The sequence below is a fragment of the Mycteria americana genome, chromosome 9, assembly GCF_035582795.1.
Source record: "Mycteria americana isolate JAX WOST 10 ecotype Jacksonville Zoo and Gardens chromosome 9, USCA_MyAme_1.0, whole genome shotgun sequence".
NCBI classification, from domain to species: Eukaryota; Metazoa; Chordata; class Aves; order Ciconiiformes; family Ciconiidae; genus Mycteria; species Mycteria americana.
In genome coordinates this window covers 35,876,669-35,903,815 of record NC_134373.1, presented here as the reverse complement: position 1 = coordinate 35,903,815, position 27,147 = coordinate 35,876,669, and the positions used below count along the sequence as shown (strand labels likewise).

The window sequence follows — 27,147 nt, the reverse complement described above, 5'->3', positions numbered from 1 at the left end:
AAAAAAGAACATTGCTATTAATAGCAATGGATGAAATGCAATGCCCTATGCGACTCCTAAATCTCTTTACTAAAATGGTAACACTTTTTATTAACAGCACTTGTGAGTATGTCCTGATTTCAGCTGGGATGGAGTTAATTTTCTTCCTAGTAGCTGGAATAGTGCTGTGTTTTGGATTTAGTACCAGAATAATGTTGATAACACACTGATGTTTCGGTTGTTGCTGGGCAGTGCTTACACTGGTCAAGGACTTTTCAGCTTCCCCTGCTCTGCCAGGGACACCAGAAGCTGGGAGGGGACACAGCCAGGACAGCTGACCCCAACTGGCCAAAGGGCTATTCCATACCATATGGCGTCATGCTCAGTATAGAAACTGGGGGGAGTTGGCCAGGGGGGCAGCGATCGCTGCTCAGGGACTGGCTGGGCATCGGTCAGCGGGTGGTGAGCAATTGCATTGTGCATCACTTGTTTTGTACATTCTTTTATTATTATTATTATTATTTTATCTTCTTCTACTGTCCTATTAAACTGTCTTTATCTCAACCCACGGGTTTACTTTTTTTTCCCCCGATTCTCTTCCCCATCCCACCAGGGTGGGGGAGGGTGAGTGAGCGGCTGGGCGGTGCTTAGTTGCTGACTGGGTTTAAACCATGACAGAGTAATATGTGAGTTTTATTTTGTTTTAACAGTCATCCGTGAGCTGGGATAAAAGAATAAGCATTGGTTCTTCGCTCCCAAGCAACCTCTCAAGTCCTGCAGATGATCTACCTCCAACTCGTATCAAGGAAAACCATATCTTAGAAGGGCTGAAGAAATTACAGAAGCAAAAAATATTACTTGAATCACCTTCAGTAATATCAAAATGGGGTTACAAAGACTGCATGAACTCTAATGAAGGAATATATTCCCCTGGAGTTAAATGTGGCAGCCATAACGAACAGACTCATTGTAAGCCAACGGAAATAGGAAGTAGTTGCATTGCACATAACAAAACTTTCTCTTATGATTCAGATTCACATGATGATGCAGACGATGACTCTTCATCCTTACTGTTGCTGCAGGAAGTACCAAGCAAAGTCCGCAGGACCTATTGTAACAAATTAACTCACAGCGTTTCTGACAGTCTCTTTGACTGGGATCCTAATAGGAAACATTTGCCAGAAAGAAGTTCATATTTTAATTCAAAGGAAAGACCTGAAAAATTGACTAGTTTTGTCAGTGGATTTCAGGCAGAAGTAAAATCGTGCACCAGAGCAAAGCTGCCTGAGTTACAGCTAAATCAAAGCCATGCTGATATAGGCTGGAAGGACCTTCATTTTCAGCTTTCAGATACTGACGACAATGAAGTGTTGGATGAATTGCATATAGAAAGCAGTGATGAGAAAAGTCCATCAGATTTATTAGCAACTCCTTTTACTGAGAAGTACACAAAGACCTCTGACATGCTCAAAGTCACAGAGAATTCTCAGTTTGTATCTACTAACAAAGGGGAAAAACAGATATCTGCTCACTCAGACATTAGGCCAAAGACATGTAATTTCATTAAACAACAAAAGGTTATAAAAAAGACCTCTTCTGAAGAGTGCATTACTGTAATATTTGATGCTGAGGATGGTGAGCCTATTGAATTTAGCTCACATCAAACTGGAGTTGTCACTGTAACAAGAAATGAAATTTCAGTCAACGAGCCACAAACTAGGTCCAGTGCAGAATATACTGAACTTATATCTCAGGGAATAACTGATTTGCAGACAGGAACCAATGCTAGAAAGTACACTGCTTTAGAAAGACCTGAAGATGAAACCAAGAAAAAGACTCTTGAAGATAATACAGGGAATAAAAATACAGTTGTCCCCATGACCTGCAGTGAATCTTCAGGCTGTGGAAGAGTGACACTGCAAAATAATCCACGACAAAAACTAGCGAAGCCAGTGTGTGATGTATCATACAAGGCCAATTCAAGTTCCACTGTGCATGCAGGAATCAATCAAAAGCCAAACTTGACTAAAATACCCAGCAGAGGTAAATTTTCTCCACAAAAAACTGCAATGACTGAGAGCGAGGAGACACCTGTAGCTCAATCAGTGGGCCCTGCAACCCTTGAAAAATCACCTGCTCTGCCACCTGTAAAGCTTTCAAGATTCAAAAAGGCACAAAGTCCACCTCATAATTTTGACTCAAAAGTCGACTTCCAGGTTCCAAAGCTCCCTGCCCACCCCCTGCCTGGCTTGAAACGTCCAGGCAGAGGCGACAGGTCAAGGTATCCAAAGAGTCAGAGTCCAGCATCACCACTGTTGCCTCAGCACCTTACAGAGCCCAGTGACTATGGAGAACCTCCAACCAGAGACTTTCCTTGTGATTTAGCAACTGTAGAAGCCCGATCACCATCCCCACCCCTTCCTCCAGGCAGGTCAACATCCCTGTTGATTCGGCCTAATTATGCTCATTCACCATCTGTAGCGGTAAAGTTAGGAGGAGCTGGTCCCAGTGAAACAGCAAAAAATATACTGAAATCATCACCATTAAAAGGAACTATGAACTCTGGCTTTCATAATCAATCTAGTCATGAAATGCAAGCAAAAAATATATCTTCTGGGGCCAAGATTGAATTATCTTACCTTCAAGAAAATGCAGAAGCAATTATGCAAAATAAATGCATATCTCAGCAACCCCATAGTGCATGCCAAGGACTTTCCAAAGTTTCCACAAAGCAAGTCTACCCAAAAAACCCTAATCAGCTGGGTCTCCACAGGAATCGTGAATTTTCCAATACAGATTTTCAAACAGCCAGGTCCTTTTCTCTAGGCTGTCCATCATTGGAAACAACTTCTTCACAAGACGCATATTCTGGCAAAAAAGATATTTCCAGTGACAGTGGGGTGGATCAGCCACAACAGATGCCAAACATTCTCCCTGTAACTCCTCAATGTCATACAACAAGCACAAGTGAGCCTTTACTATCTCAGGTAAACAATTCCCCATTGTCAACACTGTTTCATGGTAGTGACACTGCACATGCTACCCAAAACTCTAATGAGAAAGGAATGAAAACACGTCTCCCTGTAGGACTGAAATTATTTGTCAAATCTCCCCAGCTTCTCCGAAAGAGCTCTACTGTACCAGGGAAGCAGGAAAAAGACAGTATAAATGCAGCTTCCAAAAGTAATGTGAGTTCAAGTAAGTACAAGAAAAATGAATCTGTAAGTGTAACCACTAGAGGTGCAATGGATGCTGAATTAAAAGACTCTACGTCTGATACTGAAGTAAAAAATAATTTTACTGTGAGACTTAGTACGGATACAGCATCACCTCATTCACATGAAAACTGCAACTTGGTGGTAGACAGAGTAGATGGATTAGAAAACAAATTAGTTAAGAGATCTGTTTCTTCTAGCAACAAGTCGCACTTGAAGCCAGCTCTGGGCATGAATGGAGCGAAAGCTCGTAGTCAGAGTTTTAGCATTCATACAGGGGAAAAGCCATCTGCCCCTGTGACAGAAGGTCTCGGAAAAGTACGGACTCAGATTATTACAAACACTTCTGATAGAGGAAATTCTCTAACAAGGCAGAACTCAGCCATGGAAGGACTTCAAATCAAGGCCATTCCTGGGTCAGCAGTGACACCAGAGACTCTTTCATATACTCCTAAAACCACAGAAAATTCTTATTCTAGACAAGGTTCTCTTGGAAATATGAGTAGTTGCAGTAGCCAGCATGGAAGCCCAAGCAAACTGCCCTTCAGATCATCTTCAAAAGTAGACTTGCTTCACAACACTTCAAAATGTGATGGAAACAAACCATTTTCTCAGAAAGATGCACGCAGTCTATCTGTCCAGAGTGAGAAAAGCACTGAAAGTTTTAAACACGAAGCTCTAAGTAAAAAAAGTGTTCTACCAGCAGAACTGGAGTTAGAAGCATCAGCTACTGTATCTTCCAAACCAATTTCATCATTTCAAAGCTCAGATGGAATAAAGTGTCTTCATAAACTGGAAGCAACAAAGTCACGAAGACAGCAAATGTCTTTAGAGTTAGCAGAAGCCTCTGAGAAGGTTACCGATGTTTTGAGTTCACCAGCTCTACAACCTACAATAGAGGAGAAAGTCATGTTATGCATCCAAGAAAATGTGCAAAAGGGTCAGGGACAAACCAAGTCTCCTGCTGCAGAGACTAAACAAAAGACTGGGCCCTCTATAGCTAGTTGGTTTGGCTTTCGAAAGAGTAAGGTCCCAGCACTAAGTAGCAGGAAAACTGATGTTCCTAAAACAAAGGTAGAAAAAAAAGATGCAAAAGTTTCAGGATTTGGAATTAAGCAGACAAAATTAGATAGAAGAAAAGAAAAAAAGAAAACTGACCAACACTATGAAATAGAAAATGAAATTAACAGGAAAACAGACAACGGTGACATTTTAGCTGATGTCATGGAGAGCAAAATTATGAAACCTTCACAAGACACGCCTGGTGAGACTGAGTGTGAACAAGTAAAAGGTTCCACCACAGCTACATACTCACCAAAAGACAATTTTATGAAAGAGCTTTTAAACAGGTAAAACTCTGGAACACAATTTGGGATGTGTTATTATACACTAGCTTTACAGATGCTCAGATCCTAAGTTCAATGTATGTTCCTTTTAGACTAAGAATGCATAGTAGCAATCAGTAGGTACACAGTCAGGACTTTAATCTCTACAGGAAAAAACATTAATAATGAGATGGTAATTTTGTTCATGTTACTTTGTTAACCAAACCAATGGCCTTTGAAATTAAAAAAATGGCAAGTTACATCCAAGTTGATAGAAATTCAAATGATTCAAGAAATCAAGAATCTAGGCAGATGGTGTGTAAAGATAGAGGATAATTAGGTACATGTTTTAATGTATTCCATCTTCGTGTATTGTAACCAGCAAACATATATTTGGTAACTAGTCAGAATTAATTACATGTCTAGCTACCACAACCTTCGGTCACAGAAGAACTTAGCAATTGCTATACTGTGTTTTCACGTTTGCCCCACAGCAGTCCCAAATATAATATAAATCATTATATGTGAAAGACTAAATTGATATACTACCTGAAATTGCAAGTGACAGATTTGATCAAGGCTAGTTAGAAACATTTATCACTCAAAGGTCTAGAGACAGAAAGATACAGAGAGGTTACTTTAAACATTAAAGGAATGGAAAAGTAGAGTGATTGAAGAAGGGCAATGTAATTTATCAGAGGAATCACTCTCTACCTGCAGAGTTGATAAGAAAGCAGCTCAGCAGACAGAAAGTGGATCAAATAATGTTTCCTACAGGAGTGTGTCGAAGGGCAGCTCCCAGGGCTCCTCTCTTCACGGCAACTGTATCAGCTCTCAAGGAAACCACAAGAAAAACAGCAACACAAAAGCTGATATGGAAATGCAGAATCAGACCCTGGTAAGTGCTTTAGTACATGAAAACATTATTATCTTATTTTTAACTTCTGGATGTGTTCCTTATTGCTAGTACAGACAAACAGGATAATAACTGTTTATATATGATAGAAAGATTTTGTGTAGCTAGAGAATTGTGAATTAATACAAAAGTTGGCAGCTTGACTATAGGCCAGATTATACAGCTAGTCATGAAGATCCTACTGCTTCTGCTGGCAATTCAATTCCAGTGGAGATATATGCACAACGATGCTATAATCATACTGTAGCGAAGTGAAATAATAGGACCGTTGGTTTTTTTTTTTTCATTTTTTCCCCTTCCCCTGAAAATTGCATGCCAGTGTTGAACATTCCTCTGAACATTATAGAAATCACGAAGTCTAAAAAGTGCACTGCTGATGGGGAAAAGGCAATGTATTTGACCACGTTTGGGAATATTTGTCACTTAAGAGGGAGTCTTTCAAAAGCAAAAACATACATTTGACCCATGTCTCTCTTTGTACCATGGAAAATCTCCCTGTTAATGCCCTATAGTCAGTTTTATGCTTCAATAAGGTACTAACTATACCTGATACTTTAATTTACCCAGAGAGTAGGAATGTTGCAATTTGGAAGAAAAATAATTTTATTTTCTGTAAGCTGCTAGATTCTGGTTCTTGAAAGGTTGTGTGAGTGGCTAACTTTTCTGCATTGAGAAGTGTACACACAGAGTCTAGGATTGTAGCCTAAAGTCAGACTGAATGGGTGCCCTTCCTTGTGAAGCTTCTAATAATTAACCTTAGAATTTAGTGAGCAATTTCTTGCCTAGCAAGGGCCTTTCCCATGATCTTTTAAAGTTCAAGCACCAGGAAAACAGAGACGCTTTAACTCAATGAGCATTCTTTTCTCATTCCTGATAGCTGTCTTGACCATATTATTATGATTATTATTAACAATAATCACAATTTTCACAAAATAGTCTGAAAACTTGTGCCAAATATAATACTGAACATGAAGTTGAGGCTATTACTTTTGTTGTTCTGATAAAACTGAGTTATTGAAGTACAGCACATGTAACTATTTAATCTGAGAGAATTTGAAATACAAATTCTTTGGGATGTGTTTCAAGGGTAGAACAAATTTCAGAAAGCTTCATAATAGGAACTGGAAGAACTCTTAGCTTAGTACTGACGTTTAGGATGCTTAAGGTTAAAATATCCCACACGGTTTCAACTTCAGGCAATTTTTTTTTTTACTTTAATGCAGATGTCTTTCCTAAGAACATCTGCAAGGTCATTTTTTGAAACTTACAGGGAACATATGCAGAATGAATGTGTTTGAAAACTTTTTCCTCCTGACTCTGGTGGTATCATCTCTTCTTTGAAAATGCAGATGTCTCCTGCATTATAAAACCACAAATTATAAGCATATCTAAGGCTGTCCTTGTAGTGTCACTGAAAGGAAAGAGAGAGAATGAAAGTCTGGAAATGTGCAATATGCAGGAAATTCAATCCAACTGATCTAGAACTTTGATAGCAAAGCAGAGCCCCTTATCAGAGCCACTCAGTTTAACTATGCCCCATTTAATATGGTCCTGACAGCTTACGCTATATCTTCACGGTACAGAAGTACAAAAAACTCTACACATTGCTTCTACAATTTCTTTCTAACTTACTATTTTCTAATGCTGCAATAATTTGCTGTGCTTTTTGTCTGTCATTTTGTGAAGTCTTTCTAAATGCAGCAATAATAGTCATTTAGGACTTTAAGTATATCTTCAAGAAACACACTTTGTTTTATCAGGGAACTACAAAGATTGCCCTTAATATACATAAATAATGGAGAAATGTTATTATACTATTTCATTTTTAAGGGCATGTTAGTTATGGGGAAAAGGCATTACCTGTCCTATACCATACACTCTTTTGTTTGCTGGGAATCAAAGTATTTTTTGTATTGTTTTTGAAGATTAAGTTACATTATATGCTTCATCTTTGTGAGTTTCATATTGTACTTTTTGTGGCACTTAATTCCTGAAATAAATATCTAGTGCCAAAAGACTGACGACATCTAGAATAACGAGATTAAAACGTGCTTACAGTTCTTAATGCTAACTTACAAAAGACATATACCTTAAGATTCCACAGTATGTGATATTTCATCTTGCCCTCCCAACTTCTACAAGAAAAACAATGGAAAGTCTTTAAATTCAAAGTTCATGCATCTTATTACTATAATTTCCAGTTATTCTTTGGTGTCTGCTTACTTTGAAGCAGATTGCAAAGGACTGAGAGATGGCTGTGACTGAAAACAGTCACATGTGGCAGAATGGCCTGTTGTGCATTTTTTTGTTTGTAAAAAGACAAAATGAAGGCTTTTGGAGGAAACAGCATAAATCTTTTGAAAAGCCCTAAACTAAGAAGATTTCTTTTCTTTTTTGAACAAGGCAAAGTGCCTTCAGTCATACGGGCTCAGTGCGGAAGCTGCTGTATTTCAAAACAGCATATCATATATATACTGCTTCTTTAAATCCTGGCCATAACGTTTTTTAACATTAATTTTCTAGAAGGTTTTTCCTTTAAAGCCTATTTAATTTTTGATGATTAAATCTTTTCTCTTATGATGTGCCAGGTAAAGACTTGGGGCACTATTATGCCATAACATATGCACCAATTACCTCTGATTTCTCTTCATGCAAAGAATGTTATTGCTTGACTACCACTGAATTTATGGACAAAGCAATGTTCCACCAATGGCGGCCTTGTGCATTCACCTTCAGAGGGATACGCTTCCCGTTAGTGTTCATCAAAAAAGCACTTTGCTCTAAAGGCCAGCCAACAGAAATACATAATCCTTTAGCCCGCACCAAGGATATTCCACATTCTCCAATACTTTTTCATGTCCTTGGCTGGAGCTTAAGGTGAGATACAATCATTTTTGTGCTGCACTGCTTCATTTCATCTTTGTGATTTTATTACAGCCCAGCGTAATTTAGAAAAGCCATGGGCTTTACTTTGTGAGGTGGAAGTGTGGCACCAAAATCAAGACACCAGGAGTTTTGTATAGCAGTCTGTCTGCAATCTGTATGTTTGAGGAATACCCAGAGATCTATCCTAATATTGTGAAATGTCACATCAGCAGCAAGCCACAGACCGCCATGCAGTCTGCAAATGTGAGAAATTGTTTTACCCGTAATTCGATGCCAAATGATCACATACTCTCCTCTTCATTTTCCATAGCCTGAAGAGCCTCATTTCAGAAGAAAAAAGGATGTAATCAAATCTCTGGGATTAAGAGATTATAAATGCAGTTTTATAAATATAGAGAGCGAGTCTTTCATGTCTTACTGAGGCTAGTCACGAGAGGTCAATAGGGGTACTTGTGTAAGCCAGACAAGCATAATATATACTATGATCAAAGATATGTCATGCAAATGATGATAAATTCTACTGGTTTAGATTACATAACATATTTAATGTTATTGTGAATGTGCTGTAAGTGGTTTAAAACAGCAGAGAGTGATTAACAAATAATTTAAGATCTCTGAGATATTGAAAGTAATTTTTTCTGCAGTGCTGGCTTTCCTCCTCTCGTCACCCTGAAAGTATCTTCATTCCTGTTTGATTTATATAGCATGGCAGAAAAATATGTCCCTGGATCTGAATTATGGCCGCTGATGGCATGTAATGGAGGGGGTTTTCACTGTATGCTGGGAAGATACTCAGATTATACATACACTTGGGAAATAGGAGTGCAGAAGAACAGAGCAAAAGTATGCCTTCATCTGAAAAACAGAATATCTATTTGAATAACACATACTTGAAAAACACATACAGGCTTTTAGTGTGCACTGCATTCTTAAATGAAGTTTTTTCTCTCTGTTTAGCTAATAAATGCTTTTAAACAGAGGTGGAAACAAAAATGTCAAAGTTCAGTGTTTGCAAACTGAACTAGAGAGATACCACCACATCACATATTAAGTTCATATTTTTTTTAGCATAGAATCTGAAACATGGTACTTCTAGAGAGAAACAAAGAAGAGGTCAGGAGACCTGAGCATACTTCTTCTTTTTTTTAATGCAGAAAAAGACTTTTCCATTTGAGGAACTTCCAAGGTATTTTTTTATATACCCTTTTTTGATATTTTGATAATTTTTTATATTTTTTGATAATTTGATAATTTTTGATATTTTTTGAAATACCCTTCTTCTAAGGGTATTTTTTGACTGCTGCATATTGTGACTTTGAATGAAGTTAAAGTTGTTATCCTCAGATATCATTCATAGAATGAGACAGGCTATATACTTCCACTCTTAGCTGCCCTGTAACTTTAGTTTATTTCTGAAAAGATATTCTGTAGTTATAATGAAGCAACATAAACAGAGTCTCAGATGTTCTTCACTTTTGTTGTACTATGTACAGGCTAAAGTAGTCACAGAAAACCTGCAAGAAGAAGAGGAGGACACCATGACAAGGACTACATGTCAGAGTCATGTGATAGGTACAAAATTATTTACACTGGATTTTATTGCTGTCTCAGTTCTTGGAAAAAAAACATGTTTAATTCTCCTTACTTCATTTGTTTGCCCACCTAATGTCAGCTGTGTTCCTGGATAGCCAGATATCACCAATTATATAAAAGATGAGTACATACTGTTACCAACTGTGGATCAATGCAATGCTTGACAGAAGGGTTTGGAATCTGACTATGAAAGATCATTTCATCCTCCAAAACTAGTGGGTTACATATAGTGGCTTAACTCGAGGGTTGTTGTGCACGATACTTTCAGTGGGAATAATACTGATATACTGTAAATCTGTCATCTGACCTTGAATTAGTAAAATTCAGAATGAAATTCTGAATATCAGAATAATTACTGTGATAAACTAAACCAGAAGGAATAGCAAACCAGGTGTCTGTTCAGAAAACCTTAAAGCTGTTATTGAAAATAAAGTTGCCTTTGCTCTACGCTTTGCAGGAGAGTAGCACCATCCCCCCTGCTTCTTGATTGGCATGTACTAATTTTTAACCACAGTACATGTTAAAATATTTAATAGGCAGTGGAGGACAAAACAGAAGTCTGTTTGGGATCTGTATTAGACCAGTATGTCACCAATATAAGGAACTGACTCTGAACAAAAAAGATTCCTCTTTAGCAAGTTCCCTTTGCAGGCAGAGACTGCAGCAATAGTTAAAATCTGATTCAGTGTTTTCAGGACACTGTAAATGATTTTGCTAGCCAGAAGTTCTTTCATTTCACTGATACTGTCAACCCAGCAAGTTGGGCTGAACAGAGGTATCATGTCGAAACACATTTCTCTTTGGGATAGTAGGAAAATGTTTGCATGCTTTATTGATTTATACATCCTTTTCGGTCCCAAACTCAGCCAAATAAACTCTGGCTGTCTTACTTGCAGAAAAGATCCCTAAACTCTTCCCTCTCTAAGAACCCAGCCATAACTTGGCTCCATTACAGCAACTAAATAACAAGCACTTTGAACAATGCAGTGTAAGACTCTGAGGAGATTCTCTGAGTGGGTAGGCACTAGCCCTGAAAAGAAAAATACATGCTCCTCACTCTGTGAATAAAGGACTTACTTTCTGTTACTAGAAATTGCCCAAAAGAGAATAACTCACTTAAGATTGTTCAGAATTATTTTGCCTTAGACTGAAATAATTATTTTGCCTCCGCCCCAAAATTCTCAAAACTTTTACTTTGAATTGATGTGAAATGTTTAGGTTTAATTTTTTAATCCAGATACTGAACAAGAAAAAATAGCTATTTGCAGAGCTTTTTTCTGAAAAGACTCCAGTTCTTCCCTGGTGTTCATCAGTATAATTGGTGGTCGTGGCTGAGACCTGATTGCTATCTATTTCAATATATTACTTTGTTATTGTGTCCTGTAATATGTCATGCAGAAGGCTTTTGAGGGCGTTAATATTTTGCTCCTCCCACAGGCACCAAATCTGAGTCTCTGACAGGACATAGTGGTTATGGAGCAGGTTGGTTGGCATTCTCCAAAGTCAGACTTCCGTTGTGCCTTGGGTTCATGAGGCTCTCAGTTAGCTGGGAGAGGTCGTCACTGTGGGCCCAGCCCTCCTGTGCACCAAAGTCCTTTTTTGCAAAGAAAAGACCTTTTTCTTCACCTTTCTCAGGGCTGATGACATGGATAAAGTGACAGGTAGGTCAGTGGCCCAGGTCTATACAAGTCCACAGTATGTAGTGCTACAGAGATCCCAAGCAGTGCTGCCCTTGAGAAATTCCTATAGCTCGTACAAAGACCTTTCCATCATCTGAATTATACCAATTACAAAAGCATCTTCTTTTCCCTAGACAATGCCATCTCTTAAAGGCTCAACACAGGATGCCATCTATCCCTGTTCTGCCTTGTCAAACCATCTAGAATAACTCCAGGAGTTTACTCTGAGGATCTAGTTGTTAATGTCAGGAAACTCTTTGATGATGGGAGACATTATGTGCAATAGGTAGTATTGGCACAGTAAAAATAATAGAAGTCTAAGCAAATTTGTTAACATTAGCACAGTGAGTCCTAATGCAGAATGTACCAGTCATTATTTACTTCAGCAGGACAAGGCCAAGCCTGGGAAATTAGAAGCATGGATCTAAGTGCACTTCCTGAATACTCCTAAATCAGTATCTTGCTGTGTTTTATACCACTCTCATCAGGCTATGTTTTATCTTACATTGGTGTTTTTGCTGCTGTATGTCCGCATTGTTCTTTGTGGATAGCAAGCTTTCCTAGGTCTCATTCAGATTCTTTTATCAAATTCCTTGATAGAGGTTCTGGCATTTTTCCGATACAAAGGTTTTCATAGAAAGATACTGATTTTTTTCAAGACTGAAGCTCTTGCAGCTTTAAGAAACTTTCGTTTGGAACATTTCCCATGTCAGCTTGTGATTTTTAGTCAAAACCATACACAAGGAAGAACTTGTGAAGATTATAAAGAACTTGTTGGTATGGAGAATTACTTGAGATGTGAGAGCACCAAATTCGGCTTTGTTACCAACTCCTAAGCTTCTGGTTGTCAGAAGAAGAAGGGAATAATAGAGGAAGGACAGCTCTGTAACTGCTATGCCTCACTGCTGTCAGGCACCTAACAGTGAGACAGGTCTTTAGTCTGATCAAAGAGGGCAGTTGCTCTGTCCCCTGAGCAGTTCATGTCCTGGTGGAGGCTTTTGGTCTGTTGTTTGCATGGAACAGTTTCAGTGTTGGGGGTTCTGCCAGAACAGGAACATCTTTGAAATCTTTGAAATTTCAGTGGGCTGTAAATTCAATTCTTACTGCATTCTTCACCATCATGAACAGTTGTTTTAAGAAAACAAAGTTCACTGTGGTTTTGTAGCTGTACTTTAATGAGTTTATTCTACTGGTTTTGATCTAAACTGTCAACAAAATAGAGCTGAATGTACAGAAGATGTAAAAGGCTATGATTAAGCAGGGTAAGCAGGGAAGATGTTCTTTACTATGGTAAAGAAACAATAGGAGAAACACATGTTGCTGTAGTTGTCACTGCAAAATACCTAAAATGACATCAGTTCTGCCCAGTTAGCTAATAAACAAGTTACACATAACTGAACAGTCTTCAAGGTTGGTATCACGTAAGACAATGCTGGTTCATCACTTTCTAATAATGAGATACTCCTGGGTGTGTTAAACAAAAAACGTGTAAAATGCCAGTTGCTAGGTTTTTAATTTATTGTCAGTTGTTGATCTAAACAAATTTAAGTATGTTGCTGAGTCTTTGGATTTGCTAAATTGAAAGAATACAAGAATGCACAGTAATAGAAAATTCCCTTCTAGGATACTTGTATCTTGGGAACACATGTTCATTTCCATATGAAGCAGTCATTTATATTGTGCCATATTGTACTTAAACATGTATTTAAAAGATTTTAAAAAATTTTAAAACAAAAATATGTTATACCCTGGATGCTTTTGCTGTACTGTCAGTGAGGATTCCAAATGCAGCCCTGGCAGCACAGATGCTACCTGTGCTCTCACTTCCAACAGACAGGAGACCTAAGAATCCACGAGTATCTGTTTCAGGTCCAGTCATCTTCAGAGCTCCTTCCTCAAGCCCTTTGCAATAAAGTAGTTGGGCTTTGAAAAAGTGATGAAGTGGGAAATGCTAAGGTACCTAATAAGAGGAAGGACATGATAAAAAGGTTGACTTTCCGTTCATGTCATGAGAGAATCCCCAGCTCAGACAGGTACAGCAGGGTCTCCAAATATTCCTATAAATAAAGTTCTTTTATTGAATGCAAAGACAATGTGTCAAGCTCCTGACAGTATTGCTCCCATGTAAACATAAAAAAGCCTTCATTTTACAATGAAAAAGAATTCTGTTTCCCCCAAGGGAGTAGAAGTGTCAGGCCACCATTGTCACGATGGCCAAAAAAATTACAAGGCAGTTACAAATGACACCTTTACATAGAGAATTTAATAATTGGACATCTTGAGAAGAAAAAAGCATTTGTGAGAAAGTTTAATGTTTCATATTGCAAGTACTGTTTCAAATTAGCAGCCACTCCTGGGAAAGTGTGATTGTATTAATCGCAATGTATTAAGAGTTTTCATTGATAAACAGCTTCAAGGGAAAAGCCAAAAATCCATGGCACAAGCAAACAAGTGCTAATTCCTGAAGAATTCATTATTGCAGACAACTTCACACAGCAAAAATATTTTTGGCTATACAGGTCCCTATGCAAATTAAAAGGTTCCTGACCTGTTTTCTTTTTAGGAATATATATATCTGTAATGAAGAGGAAAGTTAGTCATAATTAATCATATCATTCTTCAGTGTTGATATAAACCTATGCTGAGGCTGAAGGAGGAAAGACTGAGTGTGCCATTTTCTCAGACATCAACACTTTGGTGATTTACCAAACCCCGTGTTTGGAAGCTGCATGATAATCATTTCTCTGGGTCCAGTTTCCTTTTCTCTTTGTCACCCCAAATGACAAATTCACGAGAGAAGCGAGTCAACATTTAATATGCTTTTTGCTAATGATATACTCAAGCTTCACACAAAACACAATCTCAGCATATATTCCCCAGCCTAAATAGGCTGATGAGAGGTGTCTGAGAAGATTTCAGGTCTATTCTTAAATTTATACTCAGGTTTCAATACAAAGAAAGAGGATTTTTTTTTTATCACAGATATTTCTATGTGTAAATATGTTAATTCACTGTAGTGGATTTCCAGTGGTCATTCTACCGTTAGCAATTCCTAAATGAAGCAAACAAGCACTTCTGGTCTAAAGCACTGAAGTTCAGGGAGTACATGAAAGCATGGACAGTTCATCTAAAGGAATTACTTTATTGAACTGGAAAGTTTTTGCTTTCAAATGTTATCTTTAATATGTCAGTGATTGAACTAAAAGGCCAGATTCGTTCTTTAATAAAAGCCTGTTGAGCTTTGACATCAGGGACATCACTGCAGGTAGGTTTTGTCCTTGGAATGACATCACTGGTAAAAATAAAATAAATTTTAAAAATCTCAATAGACCTACAGTTCACTTGAGCATTTTGGGTACTCTAGAGAGCAAATACTTGATAACACCAGAATTGGTACTAGCAATCCAAAATATATGTGGATGTTGTTGGTACTATCTGCTCCACTGGAAGCACAAGATACTACCTACTGAAGTTGTATGGGGAGATAATTCCTTGAGGCAGGCTGGGGTTAGAACAGGAGAAAGATTCACAGTTCTTGGAAAGAAGTTATCTAACTGGCATTGACCCCTATTGTTTGTTTGGAGTATTTCAGGTGAAATTCAGAGCCAGGTGAAGATTATGAAGATAAATGTAGTCAGAATTTTTGAAACTTTGAAGAAAGACTTGGGTCTATTTTTTGTCAAATTTTCATTAGAGGTCCAGGTCAGTTGCTCAAAATTGATTCATCCAACATTAAATGAGAACGTTGTAGATACTGCCATTTCTATAATACAGAGAAAACGCCTGCAGATCCTTAAAAGGGTTTTGAAAAGTCTCTAGCTAGATAGAGGGTTGGGCTTCCACACTATCAAAGCAACATTAAAAGTGCACTGTAGACTTTGCTGCTTTGTGCTAGAACAAAAACACACACTGAGGTCAAGGGATTCTTTTGTAGCTCTGCTGTAGCCCAGTGCTCAATTCCATTAAAGTTCTTGATAATCATCTGCCTTATAGCAGGCTTTATCATCATTTTTTCTACTTTCCAAGAACAACCTTGCAGAAGGGTTTTGCAGTTTAATTTAAAGGCAATCTGGTCAGAAAAAGGAAGGTCTGTCTTTTAAGCAACTTTTTGGAGATTCATCTTCTTTAGAGAATATTTGGTTGAATCCCTTAGATGCCTAATGTTCCAGAAAGGAAGTGTTGTTGGTATTTTATATGTGGCATTGTGTTTTAAAGTCCACCCCTTCAAGCTTTATATGCAGCAAAGAAAAGTGATCAAACTACATTTTCAGTACAAACCAGGGATGTCCTTCACAGCAAGTTTTATAGAAAGTTGCTAGCAACTTGATAGCAATTTTACAGATATACTGATAGCAAACGTAGGACATATAACATGTTGTAGATATAAGTGGGTTTGACTTAAAATGAAATGTCAGCATTATAATTATTTGTATTGAGGTATCAACATACTAAAGATGATAGCCTTATCTGTGTATTCTGATATTGTTTTATTCAGCACCCAGTAGCCATACTATGAAACTATATATATGATAATAAAAAAGCACACTTCATAAGCAGACTTTTCTATGAGGAGAAGGACCTGCATTCTTTCTAGTACCCCGGGTAAATTTGTTTGACTCCTCTTTTCTTTCTCGTTCTTCTGTATAGTTTTCCCACAGATATACCCATTTACTGCCAAGATATTATTTTCTCACCTTTCCTCTCACATTTGTTCACCTGTATCATTTAAAACTGGTGGTCACTCTTTACTGCTTTTGTGGTGCCCCAGTATTGCTCATTATCTGACTCCCCAGAAATCTAGACCATGATATAGAGCCTGCCTTTTTGTTTCCACACCGATACCATTTCTAATCAACAGGTCCTTGCTCCAATGTCATCTGTCTTTTTTCTCTTGGTTTCTTTCTGAAATCTGGATCTGATGAACACCGGAACTGAAAAAGTATGTTTCAAATTTAATTTCTGAATGTGCCATTTAATGTACATACTTGTAACACTTAATTATAAGTTATCCAATTGCCTATTCCAAAGCTTGATGAAAACAATAGCAGTTCATCTGCTTGTTTAATAAGCTTGCACCAAGCTTCCAGTAAGAGAAGAGAAAATACTGGACACCCCCCTCTGCCAAACAAAAGACTTGCTTTTATCCACCATTATGTAAACTACTGAAACTTTGGGTGTTTTTACTGGAGTACTAAGTAAACAGCTGTTGAATTCATGTTTTCTCATTCTCAGGGAATGGAAATAGATGTGAAGGAAACAAGCCTGATTAATGTGGTAAATACATTAAGTCTGACATGCATCATCCTAAAACATGTCCATTAAGCCTGACATATTTGAGCAAACACATTTACATTAAAGAACCCTCAAAACCTTGAGACAGATTAGGTGAGGTCTGTAATGAATTACTGAGATAAATGTAACAGAATAAGTGACAGAGGAAAGATGGTGAACAAATTGATCTGCATTACAGCCTGTGCATTCAGTAAAGAGAGGTGATCTACATCACTGTGGAGAGGCAAAAGGTAATCCAGAAGTTGCTTAAATGTCAGGCAAATCCTTGGACGCCTCTAATGCATTTAATGAAGAACAATATTCAACTGATAAAATGTCTTTTGACCGCAAAAGAAATCCTTTCTTGTCATGAAGTCTCAATGCCTGAGAAAACAACTTATCACTGTCAGTGTTAATTCTTTTCATCAGGCCATTGATAGAAGTTGAGAAGAACCATTTAGCAATCATCTTATCACTGATATAGCAGTTGAATCATTCATTTACACATGATCAGATAAAGGAAAAATATTTGTTTTATCTTCTCCATCACCACCCAGAAAAGCTGCAGAATACCTAGAAGTCCATAAATGTGAGGTTGCTGTCTGTAAAAGCCATCAAACAAAACCAGTTATCACCAAATCCGTTTCCAACCTGGGTCTGTTCCTATTTCAAATCTGCATGCTCAAAAATGTTATGTTTTGATACAAGTTGTGATGAGGTATTAGATTTTTCATTAATTCCCTATACATGAGCAAGGTACAAGTATGCATGCATTTATTTGTACATTGGTAACAAAGCCATTTTCTAAAGCCCTGTGTGCATGTGGAAGCTGAGAGGTAAGTGTTAAATCTGTAGGTGTTGACTGTGTTGCTTTAGTAAGTGTGCTTCCTGGGCTGGAGCTTTGAAATGGGACTTGAGTGTAGCAGGCAACTTAACAACATGCTCGCTTGCTATATCTAACCAGCTTGGATGTTAATCCAAAGGACTAGGTTCCCATTTGCTAAAACAATGATTAATTAATAAATACTAAAATAAACTGCTTGCCTCTAGCAACATCAGGATCCAAACTTGTTCATAAAAAAAAAAAAAGCCTCAAAACTTAGTGCCATAAGGGGCCTGGAAGAGACCCTCACAACCTCCTTATCTATCATGTCCTCAGAATACTTCAGACAGGAAGCATGTGTGAAGATGCATAAACGAACTGAGCTCGGCTGGGTAAAAAGCAGTTACATTTGTACTTTCACTCGCCTAAATGCCTCTGTCAGTTCCTCAAAGTTTATGCCATTTCATGCCTCCATCTAATATCCCCAAAGCATTTACATTTTAATGCAATTATCAAGTACTGTTCTTCCCCTTTTGTACTTCAAAATCTTCATTTTCTCATACTTCAACACCATTGAAATGACCTGTGTCTGTGGTTTACTTACTTTTCTGAACCAAAGTAGCTAAAATGAGTCATCACTGAGGGGAAATCTTGTTTAGTAACCAGTAGGCATTGCAAGAACAACAACTGTGTGTGAAGAAACATACCCCTAGAAGCACAGAGGTTGGAAGTTCTCCTGCTCAGGGACTTCATCAGTTGAGTTTTGAATATCTTCAAGGATATTGTTCTAAATCTGTCCATGGCCAATGTGCCATTTCTTTGGGAGGCTTTACACAACATGTAGCAGTCCTGTGTTCTTATGCTGCAGTATTCATATTACTGAAGATTTGGTGTGGTCATGCTGTTGAGTGGCCTTCCAGGGCGGTGTGGAGCAGCATTCTCCAGTGCTTCATTTACCATCCCAGAACTTGCTCATCAGAAACAACTCACACTAGTGCATAAAGCTGATAAAACATCCTCTCCTTCTACTGAGTTGCTCTGCATCTTTTCAGTGGAATTTTATTAGTGTGTGCTTTTCGTACAGGTGAGAAGGTGAACAGACTACTCTGCAGAATGGAGAGAGCTGTGAGAGGAACAGCATTATGTGGGTTTGGGCCACTAGAAATGGGATGAATAGTGTCTGCTGTACTGTGTTCTTGACTCTTGTCTGGCATTTGGGTATTTCTGCAGGGACTAATTTTGAAATTATGGTCTGAAGGAGTCTATGATAATAGAGTGAAACTTTCTGTGTATTTTTCTAATTGTTACTTATGTTCCTTGAAGATGATGGAGAACCTTGCCAATGTGAATAATAAGAAACTAACATCCATTAGTGTCTTCTAATTTATGTCAGCTTACCTTCTTCACAGTCTGGCAAAGACAAATAATTTCTTTGTACTTAAAAATATAGTACACATAGCACTTGTCTAATTGCCAATTCTTCTGCAGCACTGCTTCAGCCTACTGTCTAGCTTGTCTTCCTTCTGTGGAGAGAGTTAATACTTTGGATCAACACTTCCTTATTAGCCACAATGATTTGCTGTTAATTTCCTTCTTTGTCATTACATTTATTCACCCAGAAATACCAAATTTTATCACTAGAACGAGAAGCGTGGCTCTTTATACATTATATATAGGATACAGTCTAATTATTATTCAAGATACTGAGAATCTGCTGGTCTCATTCAGGCTTAAAATGTCAATTAAACAGGATGGCCGGGTTCTTCAAATCTGAAGTTAATGCAGCTATGTTGATTTACACTACTTTACAGTCTGGCCCAATCTATATTCATTTTTATCACTCAAATCAGGAATGTGCCTGATTATCATACTTACTACAGGATAGTACATGTCAGTATTCTCTATAACAGTATGAGCCCTTCTATTTGGAACTTTTTTACTTTACATGTTTTTTTGCTTCTGGCTAGGACCATCTGTAGATGTACGTATGGAGCTCCAGTCATGCATTTCCTATTAACTCTACTTCATATACCTGAAGTACAACTGAGCAAACTGAAAAGCATTTTGAATGAGTGTGTGTTATTTTAAACATTTGTTTTAACTGTGCTCACATGGACTTTGTGTTCCTTTTCCACAATGACATCAAGTAGAATTTTTATGAAAAGTACGTTTTCACCTGAATTATCAATTATGTTTGAGCTGTATTGGCATATGCCTTACCAACTTCTCACTCCGAGGATAGGATGCCTATTCCTAATTTTGTTCTTGTCTTTGCCATTTTTGATTGAGTTTGAGGAGCTTTGATTCACGTCTTCAGTCAGAGACCTGAATTGCTGACATTTGATTATGCAATTAGCCATCATAGCACATCATAGAAAAACAGGCTCTTCAAAAAAAAAATCACTATAATAGAGAAATAATATGTATACAATTAGTGCATTGTTTTTAATACTAGGTGAACTTGAGAATTTCTCAGTGTTTGGACAATCCACTGTGAGGAAAAGAAAAATAAATCAACAAATATATTTATAGTGGGTAATTTCCCTACTTCCTATCTTTAACATGTGAAGAGGTCCAGTATGTTGTTTCAAATTGGTCATTCTAATGGTGTTCTTGAAACACCATGTAACATTGCATACTTTTTTTTTTTTGCAAAAAATAGACTTCCTGAAAAAAATCTGTACTCATTCTTCTTGCTTTAAATCATGATGGTTTCTTACCAACTCCTGCATTTATGCGGTTAGTTTCACAGTGATTCAGCTGGTTTGGAGGAGCTGAACTGAGTACTGAAATGGAAAGATTATAGTTCACCTAAAAATTACTCAAAGCTCTCTGTGCTTACTCTGTTGATGAGTTTTCACCTCATTAATTAAGAAATAAAATCAGTCTATTTCAGGTGTGCATGTATATTTGTAACTGTTTATTAGCAGTACCCTTAAGTAAAGCCATCTGCAGGGCAGAACTAAAAATAAATTATTTAAAGCTTCATTTAATATTCATGTGTCTTTAATTTCAGTCCTTTTTTGTACTAACAAACAAAAAGCAGTGATGTTACTAAAATAAATATAGTATGTTCTCCTGTGCATTTGTAAAACCCAGAGCTTCCTATGCACTTATAAATTGGTCTGTGTTTACCAGAGGCAGCATTTATGCTTAAAGCACTGTTACTATTCCTATCTGTTGGGAATAGAAAATCAAAGAAAGTATCTCAATGTGAGTGAAACCAAACTCCAATTTATAAGAGAGTTGCTTAAGAGCAGGTAAATCAGTGGTTCCATCCCATTATCCTTAAATGCTTCATACACACTAGTCAGTGAACAGAAACCCTCAATGGAACAGCCAAATACCAGCGGCAAATGCTCCCTTGGGCACTGTGTGCAGCCCGTGTATCTGAGATGCTATGTGTGACCTCTTCTCTTTTGTAACTGCGGTCTAATGCAGTTATTCCCAAACTAAAGTTAAACCATCTACCTCTGATAATATTAGCAAAAATAACAACCTTAATGCTTCTTGCAAGTATTTTGCAGCTTGCTATTAATTCCTGAACAGCCTCCAAAAAAGCTAGAGTAAAGGTATTTCTGCACAAGCATTATTCATTCAAGTGATTGCAGGTTGGTTATATACTGGTTGCCAGACTCCTACGTTCTTTATCCTCACAATATCACTGTGTAATGGGAAGGTGTGATTAGCTCTGTGTTTTAATATGAAGAACTGAGGCATAAAAGACAGAAAGAGATAGGCGTGCGGTTACATGGAAAAGGCATGGCTGAGGCAGCCCTTAGCTAGCACCTGGGTAAATAATAAACCCTCCTTTCTTGGGCTTTGCTACTTATAGGTACAATTCCTGAGAGTTGGGATATGTCTTTTCTGTTAGAGAATGGCAAATGAAGGGAAGCATCCATCCATGCCTTGAATGAGCAATCCCCAGTAAGATGTTCCTTAGACAGTGTGCAATTGTTAGCTTCCAACCTTTACATTGCAGGGTACTAAGGGAAACAGAAGGCTATTCTTTCTCAGTGAAAAAGCCTAGGAAAGCCACATTTCTGCGTTGCAGCAGACCTGTTCACAGAATCACAGAATCTTATAGGTTGGAAAAGACCTTTAAGATCATCGAGTCCAACTGTAAACCTAACACTACTACCAAGACCACCACTATACCATGTCCCTAAGCACCTCATCCAAACGTCCTTTAAATACCTCCAGGGATGGGAACTCAACCACTTCCCTGGGCAGCCTGGTCCAATGCTTGATAACCCTTTCAGTGAAGAAAAATTTCCTCATATCCAGTCTAAACCTCCCCTGGCGCAACTTGAGGCCATTTCCTCTTGTCCTATCACTTGTTACCTGGGAGAAGAGACCGACCCCACCTCTCTACAACCTCCTGTCAGGTAGTTGTGGAGAGTGATAAGGTCTCCCCTCAGCCTCCTTTTCTCCAGGCTAAACAATCCCAGCTCCCTCAGCCGCTCCTCATCAGACTTCTGCTCCAGACCCTTCACCAGCTTCGTTGCCCTTCTCTGGACTTGCTCCAGCCCCTCAATGTCTCTCTTGTAGTGAGGGGCCCAAAACTGAACACAGTATTCGAGGTGCGGCCTCACCAGTGCCAAGTCCAGGGGCACGATCACTTCCCTAGTCCTGCTGGCCACGCTATTTCTGATACAAGCCAGGATGCCATTGGCTTTCTTGGCCACCTGGGCACACTGCTGGCTCGTATTCAGCCAGTTGTCAACCAACACTCCCAGGTCCTTCTCTGCCTGGCAGCTTTCCAGCCACTCTTCCCCAAGCCTGCAGCGTTGCATGGGGTTGCTGTGGCCCAAGTGCAGGACCTTGCACTTGGCCTTGTTAAACCTCATACAATTGACCTCGGCCCATCAATCCAGCCTGTCCAGGTCCCTCTGCAGACCCTTCCTACCCTCAAGCAGATCAACACTCCCACACAACTTGGTGTCATCTGCAAACTTACTGAGAGTGCACTTACTGAGAGTGCACTGAGAGTGCACTGAGAGTGAAGTTGCTTACCTTAGATTCACATCTTGCATCAGATGTGAGGAATTCTCTTTCTTCTCAGCTGTTACTCATCTATAAGGATTTCTTAAAGATAGTTGCAAATCTGTAAGGCTGATTGGCAAGTGCAGAGGTAAAACCAAAGGGGGACATACAGCCAAAAAAGAAGAGGGATAGCTCCCCGAAGTATTTCTAGGCTGGCCTCACTGACAGCCAGGCTGCAGCTGGACTGCATTTAATTACCTTTTACACAGAGCTTAAAGTTGCTCTTCACAGGAATTGTAAGTCTCAATATTTCTTTACTAGAAGGACTAAAATTGTATCTATTTCTAATATTGTGTCTCCTGAGAACAGTGAGTAGATTTTTAGAAAGAAAGTATAACAGCATAATACAGAGAGATCATTCCAGATGTCATCGGTTGTGGGACTTCCCCAGCTGGAAGCTGCATGTAGACCTTTGTATTTAATAGACACTGAGAGATGTGGAGAAGAAAATTCCAAGAATTATCCAAGTTCTTTTTCCAACTCATTTAAAGTTTTGTTCTCTGTAACAACCCTGTTCCAAGTAGCTTGCCACCATTCTTTCCAAGCACACAAGGAAGGGATGTAAATGCCTGGAGCAGGATGGGAAGCACTTACTGCAAAAAAAAAAAAAAAATCCATAGACAACTGCCAAATTGGAGTACAAGATTATTAGTACTCAGTAATAATTAAAACTAATCTTTTGACTTACTAGTAGAATTGTATTTTAAGGTCGGACTGGAATTAAAATGAGGCAGCAATTATCTGTTTCAACTCAGAAAATACATTTCAAAGATGGGATTGTGGTCATGCAAAACTGTGAAGACAACTGTCAAACTATTGGACAAATGACATATTGAAGTTGGTGGGTTTTGCAAAAGAAAAGTTTGACTAGAAAGAAGCAATAGAAAGAACACTGAATAAGCCAGTAAAGTCTGTCTTTATTGTGTTTGTTGTTATTATTATTATAAATAACTATAAATTGAAATCCCAGATTCAAGCAGCCATGAATGAAGTTCACTTGTAGATCCATCATTTGAAAATACACTGCACAGTCCTCCTCCCATTTACCCTTCCTTAGTATACATTAGAAATAATTCCATTTCACCAATGCAGTACCCATGGGAGTATCAGGGCTGTGAAAACTTGTGTCTTTTCTAGTTTTACCTAGGATAGCCTTCGGGGTTTTTTAGTTTTGCATACTGGTTGTACTTCAGATCTAGATAGAAAACAATAATGCATTCATCTTTGACTAATTGGATCAAGTTATGGTGTAAACCCAGAAGGAATAATCTACTTAAAATTGACATTGATTTGGCAGAAATACATTCATTTTTTTGTGGTTGCTTTAGCATTGCAGATGAAGAGAAGGATGTGCAAATAAAGAGATCTGTTTTGCCATCTGTAGTTTAAGTTCTTCCTGCCAATGCCACATGTAGCTTAAAGATGTTTATTAACTGATAAAGCAATTTTGCAGAGACCTATTTACATTTGAAATATTATTCTGAAAAAAAGAAAAAGTATTAATTAATAATTTGGCATGTTTCAAAATACTAGGAAAATGATACTCCTTTTGTGTTTCAGAAGAAAACAACTACATGTTCTCTGGTTCCCTGTGTCAGCTTAGTAGAAAGTCTTGAACTTTCTAATGCAAAGAAAGGTAATTTGTTGGAATTTGTGTATTCTGTTATTGATGGGATTTATGCCCTTTCATTTTCAGTGTCCTAGATAGTCCTTGCAGAAAGCCCATTCAATGTTACATATCCCTCAAAACCTTCTTTCAAGGCTTAAGTGAGTCTGTACTTCTGAAAACAGCTTGCTGGAAATTTCCCAGTGAAACTGTTCTTGATACAGAGCTATTTTTGACTGATATTTTTTTCCTGAAAATATCTGCTTTCTGTGGAAAATTCTGGTGGTTACTCAAAGGCTTCAGCTGAAATTTGTGTCAATCATGTGCAGTTTCATAGGCCAAAACTTGAAAATTTATGTGAGGAAGATCTCAAACCAGCTGTAGTGGTGAGCACAGGGGAGAATTCCACGTTTTTCATGAGGTGGGATACTTCTTTGAAAGAAAATATGTCTCTGTGCTACTAGCATTATTCATAGAAAGCCTGATTTAAGCAGAACTACCTGTGATCTTTTTGACCTAAAATATACAGTTGTCCTCTTTGTTGCTGTTTATTTTTAATGTTAAGATAGATTGGCCATCAAACTTAAGCAGCATACACACTTCTGTAGCGTTGGCACCTCCAAATAGAAACTGTTAGTTTGTGTCAGTCATTTGAAGTAGAGATAATGTCTGTTTGCAGTAATTGCATCTGGTATCCATCAGTATGTTTCATTAACATCGTGGTTCTACCTGACAGGGAGTGGCTGAGGTTATTGAGCTGCTTCTGGAAATCCTGAACCCCTCAAGCAGCACTGAGAGGTGGCTGCCTTCTGTCAGTCATGGCACAAGTTGGTAGAGAGGCAAAACTGTACTTAAAACACATTAGGGCCTATAATTATTTCCTCTCAGGACCTGTAAGTCCTTCCCTGTATGCCCACATCCAGAAATGTCTCCTTTTATGTTTAATTCAAAGTGGGTGAATTGCCTGACCATTTTGAATGGCATGTATGCAAATAAGACAATATACCTGCTTAACAGAATCGCTGATTGATGCCTTATTATTTTAGCTCTGTGGGTAAAAGTTTGAATCTTGTGGTTTCCGTAAAGGATTTTTATGGGTGATTTAAGCATCATAATAAAACTCACATATTGTTTTAACTAGATGGTCAAAATAACCATGGGTGAATATATGGACTTCTTAAAAGTATAACAGTCCCTATGTAAAGAAAGACTGGTATGTGATTTGTGAATAGACTAAGCAGCTGTGAAACTCTTTTTAAGATACAACATAAAAAGACTTTATTAGAATGTGAATCTTTACCTGAGGAAACATTTTGAAACACTCTCCAGTTATTCAGTTAAAGGTTTGTCTACAATAACGTGGTATTATATCCCCCTTAGTAAAAGTACCTTTTCACATTATTGAAGAAATGTGTATCAGAAGCTTGTTTAAAAGCTATGTCATCACCTTATGTCTTCTATTATATGAAATTCGTGAAATCTCTTGGATATGTGCTAGGATTCCACATAGGTTTACAGAAGTTCAACATTAGAAAGACTAACATGTACCTAATCTAAAAGTGGGACAGATTTTGCTCCATTGCTTATTTTGACTAGTACCCTATTTTGCAACCATCAGTGTAGAACTTAGCCTGAGGGAGGCTGGACCCACATTTCTTGTGTTGTGCTGGAAGCAATTCCCTTCATAGTAGCTGTTCTATGTTTTCTTCCCCCCCCCCCCCCCCCCCCCCAAATTGATTTTCCTTTCACATGCATTGTATCAAAAGAATAACAGAGAAGGTTGCTATATAATAACATAAAACAGCATGGTACCAGGTCAGACTGAGAGCTCCTCTCATGCTCAGACTGACCGACAGCAGTGCCTCTGAAGGAACACAAAAGCAACATCAGCAGTCAGCTTCCTTGGGTATTCTCTCCCAGTCTCCAATGATTTGTACCAAGGGTAGTTTCTGAGCTAGAGTTGGTGTGTTTGTGGTATGTTTGTGGCAAATGTTTCAGAAGAAATAAAAAAGGTTGAAAAATGATAAGGTTTAATGATCTGTTGCTGGTATTTAAGATGCATTTTTACATGTTCTATGCTCAGGAGAATGCCCTAAAAGATTTTAATGAATTCTAGGCTGTCATTTCTTGTCAGTGGGCTATGTTTACTTCTAACTCTTTAATTTTTGCATTTCAGAGGAAGATGTAAAAATCCCACAGAAGGAGCTGCTATTGTAATTTTCCCCAGTGATGATCTCATTTTTACAATTCCTGATACCTACCAGCCTGAGTGTATGTGCCTTTTCTATTCTCCTCTTGTCCATACCCTCAGCATGGTGCACAATTTTCAAAGATCCTTTTTATTCCATCTAATTTGGGTGCTGACTCCATGTTGAAGAGGTCTTGGTGGTCTACTGATACCAGAAAATTCTGGTGAAACACCAGTGATGTTGGAATATGCCAAAGCCTGTCCAACTGTACAAATTACCATGGTGTCCAGCTGATGTAAGACATGAACTGCATGATCATCTTGCCTGCGAAAATATTAATCCTGAAAATCATAGAGGAGTAGGGAGTTCAGCAAACTTTCAGAAAACTTTCTATGCAGTGTTAACTCCTTTTGCTTAGTAGCTGAGAAGCTTCTCAACATCAAAGGTCTTCCGCAGATTGTCCACAAAGCTCTTACAACACCCTGCCATCAAAAGATTCCCATTCAGTCAGGATTTTCTTGATTTCCAAGAAATTCCTCTAAATCCTTCTTTATTTCTGTTTTCAGTTTTGAGAAATGTTCCTCTACAGTCGGACTTCCAGGGGCTTTGTTTTCTGCCC

At 38.2% G+C, this 27,147-nt stretch overlaps 1 protein-coding gene across 28 annotated transcripts in view; it reads left to right on the top strand.

Annotated features, from left to right (window-relative positions):
* NCKAP5 (NCK associated protein 5) overlaps positions 1-27,147 on the top strand; it is a 413,976-nt gene that overhangs the window by 347,241 nt on the left and 39,588 nt on the right. For 24 of the 28 annotated variants that reach the window (XR_012777069.1, XR_012777067.1, XR_012777068.1 and 21 more), the window contains 3 exons: positions 690-4,543; positions 5,240-5,417; positions 9,815-9,893. Coding sequence is in view for 24 of the 28 variants with exons in the window: in XM_075511575.1 (XP_075367690.1) it covers positions 690-4,543; positions 5,240-5,417; positions 9,815-9,893 (4,111 nt within the window). In the remaining 4 variants the exon portion in view is untranslated. Of the gene's footprint in view, positions 1-689; positions 4,544-5,239; positions 5,418-9,814; positions 9,894-16,088; positions 16,198-26,515; positions 26,611-27,147 lie in introns of those variants that run through there. The other 4 variants (XR_012777070.1, XM_075511592.1, XM_075511578.1 and 1 more) reach the window with 4 other exon arrangements.